Below are 13,834 nucleotides of genomic sequence, written 5' to 3' on the forward strand. Positions count from 1 at the left end.
TGTGAAGTTAAAAACATCCCAGTAGATAAACAGAGGCAGCAGTGCTCTCTCCTGTAAACCAGGGGAAGGGAGGCACAGGGATGCTGAACCCTGGTGATTAGCGATGACTTTTTGGCACATAATGAGTTATGTGACTGTAAATGCTGCTCTGAAAAGGGCAATGGCTGAAACACTTGCTAGAGTTAGAGGCCGGAGTGACCCATGGAGTACTGTGGGGCCAGTGTTTCTCTACTGTAAGAAATCAGTGGCAGGTATTTAATCAGAAATTTGTGTTTAAATGTGAGGACCTCAGGTCTTCTCACTTCCCTGGTCATTAATGCCTGCAACGCACCCTCGGTGGTCCTCCTTGCCTGGATCTGTGTCACCCAGCCTGGTGACACTGGGCACAGCATCTATGCGCTGGTGCTGATTTACAACCCTGTTAACAACTTGCAAGAACAGAACAGAGCCCACAGAACAGAGGCTGTATTCATTAGGAAGTCTTTATTAGCAAAAATAGAAGATTTCTTTTCATACAGATAACCATGCAAAAGTTCACAGATTGACAGAAGCTGTGGCCAAGGCACGGTGCCCCCCGTCAGCGTGACCTCCCCAGGAGTGGAACCACTCTGGGCTCTTGCTGCAGTTCTGAGGCTGTCCTTGCTTCTCCTACAACACCGAAATCCAGGCGTTTGGTGGAAAAACAAGTACAGAGTGGGCTCAACAGGAGCTTAATGTGTCCTGGTAAGAAGCATAAATTAGATGTTACAGTGTTTGGCTGCCACACTGCCCTTGAGCCCACACCACCTGATTGCTTTCAGCAGGAGCGACGCACGGAGCAGCGTTCCTGCTTTGGGGCTGCCCTTGCTCTGGGATAACCAGTTCCCGTGTGGGCAGACTGCCAGCAGGAATGCCCCTCTGTCACCATAAATGTACAAATAGAATAAATCAAGTATAAATAGCCTCTTTTCAGTGGTAACTTACAAAGCAAACAACAAACTGACAGTGTTTCATCATATTCGTGCCCTAATACTTCTAAATATTAGAAGCAAATGCCTCCGGGTTTTGGCGATTTCCTCTGGCTCAGCATCCAATATTGTCAGTGCTGCACGCAGCTTCATGTATTTGAATGCAAATTACCCATGCCACCTTAAAATGGTGGTTAATTAAATATCCTCTATCTTCTGAAAGAAAAACTAACAACAACAACACCACCCAATCAAAGACTGGAAAATAGTAAGATTAACTTTAGAAAGTGCAGAGTGGCCGACCCAGCAGCTCTGGAAGTCAGTCATTAGCAACATTTAAGCCAAGTTCTATTAGAACCAAACATTTCATTCTTACTGCTATTTTCTTTTTTTACTTTTCTTTAACCTGGACTAGTATATAGGCTGAAGACTAGAGGCGGGGTTAACTGATCTGCTGCTGTACCATGATTGCACGTGGTTCGCAGGAGTGCGGGTCCTCCCCCACATTGCTTTTCATGCACACCAGAAAAAAATGCCTGTGGTTACGTTTACGATTGTTTTGCTCAGTGCAAAGCCATGGAATAATTTTGAATATTTCAGAGCCTAGTTCCAGCTGCAGAACTTGTGACAGACAGTGACATGGTTATGCATAAAGACATTTGATTGCATAAATAAATAGAGGGATAGAGCATGAGGAGAGCTCTCATTTGCTTAAAATTAAAGTTTGTTGAACTCAGAGCTGGAATTGCTCCTGCTCAGGTGACTGTGCTCGGTGAAATTGGACTCAGGATAAGCTCTGCTCATTATCTGCCCCCCAGAAGAACCCTGCTTTGGGTGTTTAGAAGCTATGAATAAAATAGCACTACTAAAACCAGTATTAAAACATTGAACAATAAATAGTATTTACAAACTCATCACACTTTTCTTCAAAACATATTGTAAACATAAACACTGAGGTATTAGAAGTAATAAATATTAAATTCAGTTGTTTAAACAGACCCTTTTAAATACAACATTAATCTGGAAGTTATTGACCTGTAATTCTTGGCTTGAACCCTAAGATAACTTAAAACTCTTGTGAGCTCTTGCAGCCTAAAGTGGTTTCTGAAACAATCAGCAGGATTTTGTGTGAAAGGTGCAGCCCCGTAGGCGTTCTCACTTCCTTCTCTTCATCAGCAGGTACTCTTCGATGTAGTTGATGAAGATGTCAAACTCTCCCATGGCTTTGTAGATTCCGTTCTCGTTCATCTGCAGGTGAGAGCAGAGCCCATTGAAGCCCGAGCGTGCCGCCGTAGGTGATGCGCGATCGCTAGACACACTGTGCTTCCACCGACACCTCCAGCTTCTCTACCCACCCCTCTGGGGAACCCGCGGCTGCTCCTTCAAGCATCGCGCTCTGGATTCCTCTGCCTTAGTTACTCATATAATTACAGATTTTTTTCGTGTTCTGTTCTCTGTCCTAAGTTGAAGCCAGCAGCAAAATCTACTGGGACAGCGGGTCCCTCCCACCTCAGCACAGCCACGCCAACGGTGACCTCACCTTACTGAATGTCTCCTTAATGTGCTTTATGGTTTTGCTCCTCTTCTCGCACGTGAAAAATCTGTGCTGCAAAAAGACAAGAGCAACGGCTTCAACCACACAGGTTTCCTTCCCGGGGTGTGTGGCAGCAACTCTCCCCTCCTCCTGCCCCTCGTCACTGCCGCCCCACCAGTCTCCACCTTCCCCTTCCCCCCATGCGGCCATGGGGCTCGCTGGGGCAGTAACTGTGGCTGCTTTGCACCGTGCACTGATGAAAGGAGCCTGGCGTGATCTGAGGCATGGATCCTGAACCCTTTCCCAGCCCCGTGCCCCTCGCAGCCAGCCCTGGGTGAGGGCAGCCCTGCGGTGCGCCCTGCCCCAGGCAGGGTTTGTCCCGTCTGACTCAGCCTGCGGCAGGCGATGGGGTCACAGCCACCCCAGGCGTGGTTTCAGGAGGCATCAGCACCGAGCCGCGCTGCTCCAGCACCCAGGTAAGGGATGGACCCTCTGCCCTCCCTCCCCTTATCTCCTCAGCCAGACTCTGTCAGGTGAGGCTGGCTGCAAATAAGTGAACAGAATCTCTGAGCATCGTTATTTAACTGATGAAAGCCCGGAGAGCCAAGGCTAGGAGAACCCCCATCCTTATAGGGGCTGCCAGCCCACAGCCCTGCTCCTCCACACCACCCTGACACCCATGCTTCTGCCCCCTGCTCCTGGGAACACCCAGCACCCACTCCCCACACTGCTGCTGGTCTGAGACCGACCCTGCACTGATGTCATCCCCACCCCCGTGACTCTGAGCCCCACTCACACAGCGCCTCATTGTCGCCTTCAGGCTGAGCAGCAGGTTGCCCAGGTCGCCCATGCTCTGCTGGTGGTGCGTGCTGGTCCTCATGGCGCTGGGCAGCACCTCCTCCATGTAGAACCGCATCATCTCCGACACTGACTGGCAGCCAAAGGTCCCCTGGGGCGAGAGGAGGTAACCGTGTTGGGGCCAGCCACCAGTGCCGGTGTGTGTGGGTGTTTTTAAAAATCAAAATCGTGCTGGTGGTCAAAGCACTTGCAGCATGACAGCACTGCTGGCTGCGGCTGCAATGTGGGGAGAACCATGCGTCAGCCCTGCCACAGACACACGTGTCACTGCTGGGCTGGAGAACTGACCTTGTGTGACATTGGGAAATGCCTTGATTTCCTATCTGCTTCCTTTCTTACAAAACACTGGCCAAGGGATGAAGAAGGATAAGGGACTTAGATGAGAGTTATCACTCTTACCTTAAATTCATCTAGCAGTTCAGAGCTGAGCAGCTGGATGCTGAGTTCATCATCTTTCGATTGCTGTGGAAGGATGCAATGGAAACGTGAGCTTTAGTCGGGCAGTCAACACTTCTCCCTTTGCCTTTGCCAAACGGTCGTTTCGCTGCTTTGCATTGACGGTCCGGCTGAAGCAAAGGCAAAGAGCAGCCAGCCCACCTGCGTGCACAGCGCGGTGACGCCAGGCGCAGGAGTCACCACTGCTCCGGTTGGGGACCTTGCAGTGCAACCACAGCTCAGTCGAGGCAGCAAGGTAACAAAATCACAGACTTCCCTGCCCTTGATTTTGTTCCTGTGCAACTCCTGCAAAGGGTGTTTGTGTAAGAGCGCTGATGCAAACGCATCCCTCCTCAGATGAGTGTCAAACTCAGGGCAGCCCCTGGGGCGAGGTACCCCTCCCCCCCAGCCTGTCTGCCCGCCAGCTGCCCCGGGCAGGAGGGTTTAATCGCCCTGGTTTCCTTATCCCTGTAAGTCTCCAGTCAATGGGGGAGAAGGGATCTGCGGAGGGTGTTTGTTCTTGCGGCACCCCTGTGGCACCGTCAGCTCTGACAGCCCAGAGAGCTGCGGTGGGGTGGGCTGGCAACACCCAAAGCGTCACCCCATGGCACCGAGTTACTTAAAAGCTTTCCTGAGAGGCTAACAATATTCCTTCCCAATGTTAACTGGGAGATCTACAGCAAGCTTGAAATCTAAAGTCTTGGCTGTGTTTGTTTGATAATAAATGCAAGCCAGGACGTTAGCCTAAGGTTGGATCTGGAGAACTGTCTTGTTTTATTGCTAAAACAACCTGATGTTAAAATAGTAACAAAAGATGCGACCAACCATCTCTATCAGTCCTGGTGCACTAGGTGCTCTGAGTAGATCTCATACTGCTTCCTCAGCAGCCCCGGGGTCCTGCTAGCAGCTGTGCAAAGCCGTGACCTCCCACAGGCACTGAAGCAAGTGCTAGTTACTGCAGCGTTTCTCTAGTCATAAAACATCATGTTCAGGCTTTTGTGGTTGTTTCAAAGAAAAAGTCTGTAGCAAAAGATTTCCCTTTTCTTCTAGCATTGACTTCAGCGAGGCTGGACCTGGGTCACCCTGCAGAAGGGACAATTTCCTACCTATAAATTCAGTGAATACTTTCATCTGCAACACTTGGGGGGAAGCCTGGCCAGTCAGGCTCACAAGGATTCATTATGAAATCTCGAGCTCATTGTGATTGAAACTAGGAAGAAAGCCTTTGCACATTGTCTCTCAGCAAGCAATGAAACCCAGCTTCTCTTGCTCACCCCCACCAGCCCGTAATGCAATACACAACCAAATCGTTTCTGCCAAGAGGAAGCTGTCTTCCTCCTCATCCAAATCACTGAACTTTGCAAAAAAAACCCCAACAAACCAAAACAACAACAAAAAAATAAAACAAGAAGAAGAGACTAGCAGGATTATACTTACAAAATAATCCTTAATTTCCTCAAACTTCATCCTCAGCTCTTTGAGCTTTGCAGGCAGGAGCTCCGAGAAGTGGAGGCAGCTGGGCTCGGTGGGCGAGCACCTGGCAGGCAGGGCGCTGGCAGCCAGGAGCAGCAAGAGCAGGGCTGGGCAGGTTTGCATGCTGCGGAGATGGGCTGCTTGCCTCTTGGTCCAGCTCTCAGCTGAATTTCACAGGAGGGTAAAGAGCAGATCTGCAGCCTTCACCTTGATGGAGCCCCTAATTTATACTCTCAAAACATCGCTCAATTTCCTCTCCCCATTTCCTGGCGAGCAATATTGGGGTTTTAAGTCATTCATTAAAACCAAATGTCACTTGGGTTTCCCGTCAACTTGGGTTTCCTGTTCTCTTGACCCCCCTCCTCTCCTCACACCCCATCAAATCTTTTGTGCTTAGACTCTGCATTTTTTTTTTTCATTGCTTGCTTCTTGTAAATTTAAATGTGGCTAAAGAGGAAAGCTTCAGATACAATGCAAAGAAGAAAAGGTGCTGTGTGTGAGGTTACTTCTGCATTCTCACCATGACTTTTTATTTTCAGATGAATGCCCTACTGTCAGGGGAAAAAAAAGTGTTTCTATTTTTAAAGCTTTGTATCAAACCTGCACTTAGGATCCCCAGCATCATGCATAATTCAGCAGCATTGCTTTTGATGAACCTCTAATAACACACTGTCTCCTTCTTTGGCATTCTAATGCTATACTGAGAATACACATAATAAATGTTAACTTTTTGTTTTGTTTTGGGTTTTTTTTCCAGTTAATGCACACATCTGCTGAAGTTGGTGTGGATTCTCCCTGCCTTCAGCATGCTCAGAGGCTGTGCTCCCGAACTGCAGCTGGTGGTGTGTCTGACCGCTAACAGGATTAGTTCTGTGGGGTGCTGGGATGGAGCGGAGGAGCCCAGCCCGGCTGGGGATGCTCAGGGCCCTCGGGGCTGGTGCTCGGCTGCCTGGCTGCTCACCCAGCACAGGGTTTGTGCCATGGGAGCTACTACGTTCACATCGGTGAGTGGTTTTAAAGTGTATAAGCGAGTCACAAATATTTGTGTTTCTGGTTATTTAATCCGATTTCATTTCCTAGAGATGGACACGAGCCCCATCCAAGCAACCCAGCGGTGACTCCGTGAACTGGGTGTACTGGCTTAGCTGAGCCTTATTGTCCCAGCTCTGATAAAACTACCATCTCTGACATCTCCTTTTCCGTTTCCCTGCTCTTATTCTATATATACAAGTACACTCACCCCTGCTTCCCTTGTGATAAAGATTTCACTGACAAATGTGAAAATCCAAGAAGGAGAAAGTGGAGATGACTTCAGCTTTCCTGAAATCGGAGGATTTTCCCTGAAAGCTCCCGTGTTATCTTGAACTAGTGTGCTCTTCCCAGGCTGCCTGCAATGCATTGCTTTGGACAAATCACTTTTCATTTCATTCACTGAACTGAATTTCTTCCAAGTTGAATTTGCAAACCTCTGTGAAGGAACTTGTTAAAAAAAAAACAAAAAAGCTGGAAAATGCCAAGTGTTGGTTTCCATGTATTTAGATTTTGGAAATTTTATTTTTAGGAGAAAGAGAGAGGCATGTTCGGTGAACGTATGTGTGAGTAAGAGTGAAGGGGATGAAATATTAGTAATCAAAGGGTTGGAGGCAGAAACGATCTGGGGTTTTGTGTTCTGATTTGTTTTCCTTTTGTTGTTGATGTTGCCTCTTTCTGAGGAGATGAGGAAGCCTGGTCCCGGTGAATCACTGCAGGCACACTAGTTCATCTGAATCACAGCAGATCCGGTCGCCCGCCTTTCTTCCCCTGCAGCCAGGTGTTTTTTCCTCTTGACTGCCAACAGAAGCTATGAGAAAGGAGCAGAGCGAGCAGCAGCAGGTGGCTCGGACAAAACCAAGCAGTTTTAAACCTGACCCATTCCCCTGGTAGGATCCCACCTTTCCCTGCTTTCCCCCTTGGCTCCCACCCTGGGAGAGTGTTTTGCACCCTTTAGCTTAACTCAAATCTGCCACGGGTCAAGAAAGCTTCACTGCCAAGACTTGGCTGGCTGGTGCGGCGTCATCAGGGCACCAAAACTGATGTGGTGAGGTCAGCAGGTGCGATGCTGTCAGGAGCCAGTGCCCTGGAGCAGGGCTGCATGCAGCCCTGGACCAAAGCCCGGAGCTAAACCCACGCCCTTCGGTGGAGGATGCAGCCCTGGGCTCTGCAAACCGGCTCCCCTGCAGCGGAGCTATCACTCCTCATCCTCAGCAGTAGGTTTAGGTGCCGGTATTTTTGTGGGATGCTAAGCAAAGGGGCTTTGGGCACACGGGAATCCTCTCCAGCACGGCACCGGGAGCCCTCCTTCCTTCCTGCCTGCTCATTTCTAACCTTCTCTTATTTTGAACAACCTGGGGGTCCCCATGAGGTCATTTCACTTTGACATCCAGAGTGTGCAGAGCAGTTCTCTGCCTTGTGCAATTCCCTCCTCCTTGTTTTGGAACCTGTTGGTTTTTTTTGTTTTTTTGGTTTTTTTGTGGTTTTTTTTTGGTACAAGCGTAAGCCAGATGTGTCCATTCCACAAAGGAAACTCTAGCCTGCGCACGGATGATACTCTGCTGTGTTTACCTGTATTTCCTTTGCCGTGTCAGAGATCTTGACGGTGCAGTTTCACTCTGACTCATTCTTGCTTACTGCTGTGGAAAGGCATTGACTCTGCAAGTACTACGGAGTGGTTGCATGAATGAATAAAGCACCTTTTCCTAAAGAGTGTCCGGGGGATGTGGGTGTATTTCTAAACCTTTAGGAAACAGCTTTCATGTTTGCCAAGAAGATCATTTCAGGAAGGAAAGCGTGTTACTCAAAAGCCATTCACACATTTTTACCCCACCTCCCACAAACTTCTAAGAGCGGCAGGTTCACAGGAGATGCTCAGCAGGACAGCAGAATTATGTTTCTGCTGTAAAACAGAGGCATCGAGGGAAATGCTTTTCCCCCACAGTGTGCCAGGAGGAAAGGCTGGTCCTGGACATGGTCCTGAGCAACCTGTGCTGGCTGACCCTGCACGTGCAGGGCTGGGGCTCGGGGGTCTTCAGGGGTCCTGTCCTCTGGAGCTGGGTGGCATCTCATGGTTCTTGTTAAAAGGGGCTGCCTATGTGTGTAGCCTTGCTTATGTTGGCAAGCTATTATGTGAGCAAGTTTTTACTTTTTTATTTTTTTTATTATTTTTTTTTCCTTCTTGGTCTCTGCCATTGCTTTCAGACAAAGAAACATTGTGCATTTTAAGCACTATCTATTCTAGATATAGCTTGGAGGATCCCCCAGGTTTCCAGGCTATCATAATGGTGTGTTTCTTTCTTTCCTTTTCAAAAATTTCCCATTTCTCATCCCTTCAGATCTGGGACATCTGCGGCCAGTGATGCTCTGGGGGAAGTGGAGACTTGGTGGCCTTTTATTCACCTTGTGTGAAGAGCAGTTTTGAAGCAATGCTCTCTCAGCGGCCCCATCACTGATGACTAACAGTTCCTGATGGGTGAAGCATAAAGTGGATGCCTTTTTTTTTTTTTTTTTCTCAAGAATTTTTTGTGCTGGCAATGCATGACATCAGATTTTTCACTTCTGGAAACCTGCTTTGTAGCAGCCTTGTCAAAATTTGCAATGTGATTCATATTGACCTCAACAGGTAAATCCCAAATTACTCTTTGGAAATTTAAGTAATTTCATTTTTTTGTCTTGTAACATCTAAGTGTCCAGAAATCGGTTACTAATCATGAATAGAAGACATTACTGTGACCTCTAATGTGACTTATAATATGACATAGAAAGAGCCTTACATAAAAATTCTTAGCAGGTCCAGAACTTCCATTTGATCTAAATGAAGCTGGAATCATCACATAAAAGCATCGAGTAATGGTGAGTTCCTCCCATCTGTAGAGTCAGTGTTTTTGTGATTAACTTAACTGAGAAATATTTGTACTTTTTTATTTGCATACATAAAACTCCCAATATTTGCAAGTCCACAGCAGCCTATAAAGTAGCTAGAGAAGAACATCCCTATTTAATATCCTGCCCTGGGACTTCAGGGTGCCCTCTGCCAACTCAGAAGAGCGAGTTGTGCTTTTTTCCCCCAGGTTGCATGTACGTTGCCATTTCAAGCCACTCTGCGAGGGGTGTGCGGAGCTGTGGGTGAGGGTGGTGCTGCTGCAATACCCTCTTGTTGCTGGGTCTTCTAAGGAGCCCATTGGAGCAGGATCGGGCCATCCGCCAGGTGAAGGATGCTGCCCTCACCCCTCTGCAAGGGACCGGATACAAACAGAGGTGTTATTACCTTTCTTCTCTTTTTCTTTCCTCCTGAAATAAGTTGTTGGCGGGGATATTCTTATGCTCACTGTCCCGTCCTGTTTCTGACCATGTAGACACCGATGAGATCTCAGCGCTGGCATTTCAGGGAGTGGGGAGCGTGTGCTCCAAGCGAGCAGGGAGGATGCACCGCCACGGGCTTGGGGCAGAGGGGCTGGAAAGCTGCCTGGAGGGGCTGGTTGGTGGCCGGCTAAACATGAGCCAGAAGTGTGCCCAGGTGGCCAAGGAGGCCAACAGCGTCCTGGCTTGTACCTGAAACAGTGTGGCCAGCAGGACCAGGGCAGTGATGGTCCCCCTGTGCTCAGCACTGGTGAGGCTGCACCTCAGATGCTCTGTTCGGCTGTGGGTCCCTCACTGCAAGAAAGACATTGAGGGGCTGGAGCGTGTCCGGAGACGGGCAACGGGGCTGGTGCAGGGGCTGGACCATAAGTCTGGTGAGGAACAGCTGAGGGAACCGGGGGTGTTCAGCCAGGAGAGGAGGAGAATGGGGGGGGGGGACCTGACCCCTCTCTCCAACTGCCTGACAGGGGCTGTAGCAAGGCGGGGGTCGGTCTCTTCTCCCAAGTGACAAGCGCTAGGATGAGACGAAATGGCCTCAAGTTGCACCAAGGGTGGTTTAGATTAAATATGAGGAAAAAACCCCTCTCTTCACCAAAAGGCTTGTCAAACATCAGAAGAGGCTGCGCAGGGATGTGGTGCAGTCAGCATCCCTGGAGGTGTTGAAATGACATGTAGATGTGGCACTCAGGGACATGGGTTAGTGGTGGCCTTGGCAGTGCTGGGTTGATGGCTGGACTGGACGATCTTAAAGGCTTTTTCCAACCTAAACACTTCTATGATTCTAATGAAGCTATCTCAGATGAGTTCGTTTGCAGGGAAGTTAAGAAGGTAAAAGTAGGCAAAAAAATCCTGAATACATGGTCCATTTTGACTCACCCAAATATCTCTTGCACTGCCTTTTTATTTATTTTTTTTAACATTCTACAGAGGCAGTTTTGAGCAACCCCTGTCTTGAACAGGTCATTTCACAAGTGCTGTTTTGATGAGTTTCTTTTTCCTAGTTTTGGTTTTACTGGGCTGTGTGGATCTTCTGGTCAATATTGTCTTTCATGATTTAGCATCGACACTCTGACCAATAATACAAATCCAAACTATTTATAGTTATGAATAGTCGTAAGACAGGAACTGTTTATCATGGTTTGAGAAATCAGATAATGCAAACCAGTTGCTCGGAAGTGTAACGTGACCGTCGGGGTGGATTACGGAGGCATCTTCACTCACTTTCCACATCAGCAGCAGGACCCTCGGCCTGAAGCCAAACACCACGCTGGGTCACTCACGCAGTGGAGTTTCGGGGTGGTTTTTTGTTGGTTTTTTTTTTTTTGTACGGTGCCCAGCAGCTCATGCTGTGGGTTGAGAAATCCCGGGTTTTCTTTTCCACTCCGCAACACGCAGATAAGCACATGCCGCAACTGGCGATGCCGCACGTGACGGCACGTGATGGCGGGTCATCCCCGGTGCCGTGAGGGATGCTGCAGCATCTCCGGCGCTGCCTGGGGATTTCCCTGCGTGCCCCCGCTGTGGCTTTCTGCTCCAAAATCATTAGTGTGATAACGCCATGAGTCCTGGGACTCCCCGTTCTGTACAGGCTGAAGCCGGGGTCTGAGCTGGTGCGTTACTCAACCAGCAAAGTGACAGCGGTGGCTGCACTTGGACCTGGCATCTCAGAACCCCCCCAGACGCCAAAGTGAACAAGTTTCATGATGCAAATTCCCAGAATTGTCAGCCCGGAGGCTCTTGCTGACACCACTGCCCTTTCAGTGAAAAAGCAATAAAACAGAATTACTAGAAGTTTTTTCCTCTCGGTGAATCTGTTTATTTTAAGTTGAGGAATTTCTAATTAACAGCCTCAGCACAGGGTGCGCGTCGGGCTGTGCCACAGGTAGGCGGGGAAAGAATGATCATAGTTTGACCTCGCCTACGTAAGCAGAGATTTTTTGATTAAAAAATGATCCTTCAGATGTGCTTTTCGGAGGTTTCAAAGAGGTTTACGTATTTTGTTTAGATTTTCTACCTCCATGTTCAGATCTCCCTTCTGTTTTCTCTCTCTTTTTCATTATTATATTTTTTAATTTTTTTTTTTACAGGGAGTGATACAAACTGGCTGTTTCTCCTGCAAGGTATCCTAATTACAGAGACCCAAAGCAAATGTGAACTTGAGTTATGAAAGCAGTAGAATTCAGTAACTGAAAAGCTATTACTGAGACGGCATTGTGCCCAGGGGTAACACCTGCTTCCCTCCATGGGAGCTGGGCTGTCTGCTCCGCTCCTGCTCAGCACCGGTCTCACTGCACTTCTTCAGCAATTTGCCCAGGATTTATCTTTTTGTGGAAGTCTGAGGAAGGTTTCCTTCAGTAATGGGATCAGGCTCTTATGTCCCTTTTTGCTTATTGCTTTCCATTAGCTTTTGAGGGCTGTAACTAGGAAGTGGGAGATGAACCTGGATGGTGGAAACCCCCTTTCACTGCAAATGGTATTACAAAAAAAAAAAAAAAAAAAAAAAAAGAAGAAGGATCTGAAGTGAACTTCCCCTGCTAGCTGTCCGCTGCTTGTCAGGAAAGGAGACTGGCAGTTCATCACCCGCTCCTTGGAAGAGGCTGGCAGTGTGTTTGCTGAAAATATAGTCAAATGTAAGAGTTACAACCTGGCAAAGCCCCTGATTTAAGGGATTTTGCTGGTTTCTTTGTGCAGTGGGGGAATGTGCAGCAGGTGACTGAGTCTTCAGTTTTCCACCGAGCTGAGAGGGTGCTCTGGTTAGCAGAGGGCTCGTCCTGCCTGCGTGGGTCTGCCCGGGCTGCGGTAGGAACGCTGATGTCCCACGGACACGCCGATGCTCCCCATGTGTGCTGGGGCCAGGGCAGAGCTGTACGGGCAGGCTGATAACAGGATAAACCTCTGGACAAATTAACCTTGCCTCATAGCATGATTTTCCGGGAATTTATACCCAGAAGCAAACGGTGGCTGTGATGGATGGTGAAAGAGGGGGCTCTCCTGCCACTGAGGGCAGTGCAAGGCTTGGGGTGGGACAAACCCTTTGGGGCTCTGGGGACACGCAGGTCTCAGTATGCACCTGGTGAGTGGGGGTTGTGTCCTGGGGAGGCTGGTGGAGCCCTGGGGCAGCCGCGTGGCAGCTCCTGCTCATCCCGGGGCCGAAGCTGTTTCCGTGGGGGATCGGGTGCTGTGCATGGCCCCTTGCAGGGCGTGCTCGCGGCAGCGGTGGCTCTGCCTGCACACCTCCTGGGCAGCACCTTGAATTTACCAGAAGACAGCGCTTTTCCCTCCCAGCTTCTCCTCCAGCCACCCTGCAGAGCTCAGGGGAGAAATCATCCTGATCAGTCCGGGCAGACCGTGCTCTTACCCCGCAGCTACCGCTCACGGGGCAGCTTGCACCCCCTAAATCCTCCCCTGGCGCCCTGACGGTTTTGCCCCCCAGGACTTTTGCTTGGGGCACTGTTTGTCATGCCTGAGCTCTGTGTTGCTCCTCGTTAGGCGAGTGGTAGTGTCCTTCATTAAGCCACCTTGCTGGATGAGCTGGGGGGCGGCTGTGCAGCTCCAGTGCGGGGAGGGACGCACCTCTGCCAGGCCAGCCTGGATGAAAGGAATTAAGCAAACAGGAGGTGGGAGAACAGCGCAGGAGACTTCCCAGCGTGGGCTTGTCCTCATGCCTGCTCCAGGGGATTTGGTGCCACTTTGCCTGGTTTTTGCTCATTTCCACAGGCCACGTATTATCAAATAAGGGAGGGAGCAGGGAGCCGAGCGGCTGTGACTTGGCAGCAAGAGCCCTTTTTGCTGTCTTTCCCCTCCAGTCCCTCTCTGCCCTCGGGCTGGGGCTGGAGCAGGCAGCGCTCTCGGGGTGCCTCCGTGCGGGTTCACATGCCTCCAGCACCAGCGAAACCAGATTTGGCCCCTCACGGTTGTGAAATTGAGACTGATTCAAGTCCCGAGTTAATATGTACCCAAGGCAATATTAACCCAGCCAAAACTGAAACCTGAGTTTAAGAGCTGGGTTATGTACAGAATCCACAGTGAATTTACTGAAACATAAGTTTCAGTTTTGGTGAAAGCTAAATCTATGACAGCGCTGACTGGCTATTGGAGTGATTCATTTGCTCCCCAGATAATTTAAAAATGGAGCTGATAGCAGCAAGCACTCAGTTTCTCCTCTATTAGGCATCATTTATTGCCTGCACCATCA

The 13,834-nt window shown here is 49.2% G+C and overlaps 1 protein-coding gene and 1 long non-coding RNA gene across 4 annotated transcripts; one reads left to right on the forward strand and one right to left on the reverse strand.

Annotated features, from left to right (window-relative positions):
- Positions 1-468: 468 nt before the first annotated feature.
- On the reverse strand, positions 469-5,994 carry IL10 (interleukin 10). 2 transcript variants are annotated; one of them, XR_008735378.1, is made up of 6 exons: positions 5,212-5,994; positions 3,739-3,801; positions 3,278-3,430; positions 2,488-2,553; positions 1,983-2,195; positions 469-720 (listed from the first exon to the last, which is right to left on the reverse strand). XR_008735378.1 is itself a non-coding variant. In XM_005447094.3 (5 exons), the coding sequence occupies exons 1-5, from the start codon at positions 5,368-5,370 to the stop codon at positions 2,103-2,105; spliced, it is 534 nt and encodes a 177-aa protein (XP_005447151.1). In that variant the 5' UTR covers positions 5,371-5,994; the 3' UTR covers positions 469-2,102. The 2 variants fall into 2 exon arrangements, 1 of the variants encoding a protein (XP_005447151.1); XM_005447094.3 differs by having other exon boundaries at positions 469-2,195.
- On the forward strand, positions 2,698-12,547 carry LOC114018080 (uncharacterized). 2 transcript variants are annotated; one of them, XR_008735389.1, is made up of 4 exons: positions 2,698-2,957; positions 6,005-6,251; positions 9,071-9,132; positions 11,727-12,547. It is a non-coding gene; the product is annotated as an uncharacterized LOC114018080 (long non-coding RNA). The 2 variants fall into 2 exon arrangements; XR_003563498.2 differs by lacking the exons at positions 9,071-9,132; positions 11,727-12,547 and adding an exon at positions 6,328-8,609.
- The last annotated feature ends 1,287 nt before the right edge of the window (positions 12,548-13,834 follow it).

This window comes from Falco cherrug, chromosome 16 (genome assembly GCF_023634085.1).
Source record: "Falco cherrug isolate bFalChe1 chromosome 16, bFalChe1.pri, whole genome shotgun sequence".
NCBI lineage: Eukaryota > Metazoa > Chordata > Aves > Falconiformes > Falconidae > Falco > Falco cherrug.

Excerpts from the sequence above, each read along its gene's own strand:
- IL10 (XM_005447094.3), bottom strand. The coding sequence starts at position 5,370 with ATGCAAACCTGCCCAGCCCTGCTCTTGCTGCTCCTGGCTGCCAGCGCC. Across the intron at positions 3,431-3,738 it reads AACTGCTAGATGAATTTAAG|GGGACCTTTGGCTGCCAGTC; the intron begins GTAAGAGTGATA and ends CTCTCGCCCCAG. Across the intron at positions 2,196-2,487 it reads TTAAGGAGACATTCAGTAAG|ATGAACGAGAACGGAATCTA; the intron begins GTGAGGTCACCG and ends TCTCACCTGCAG.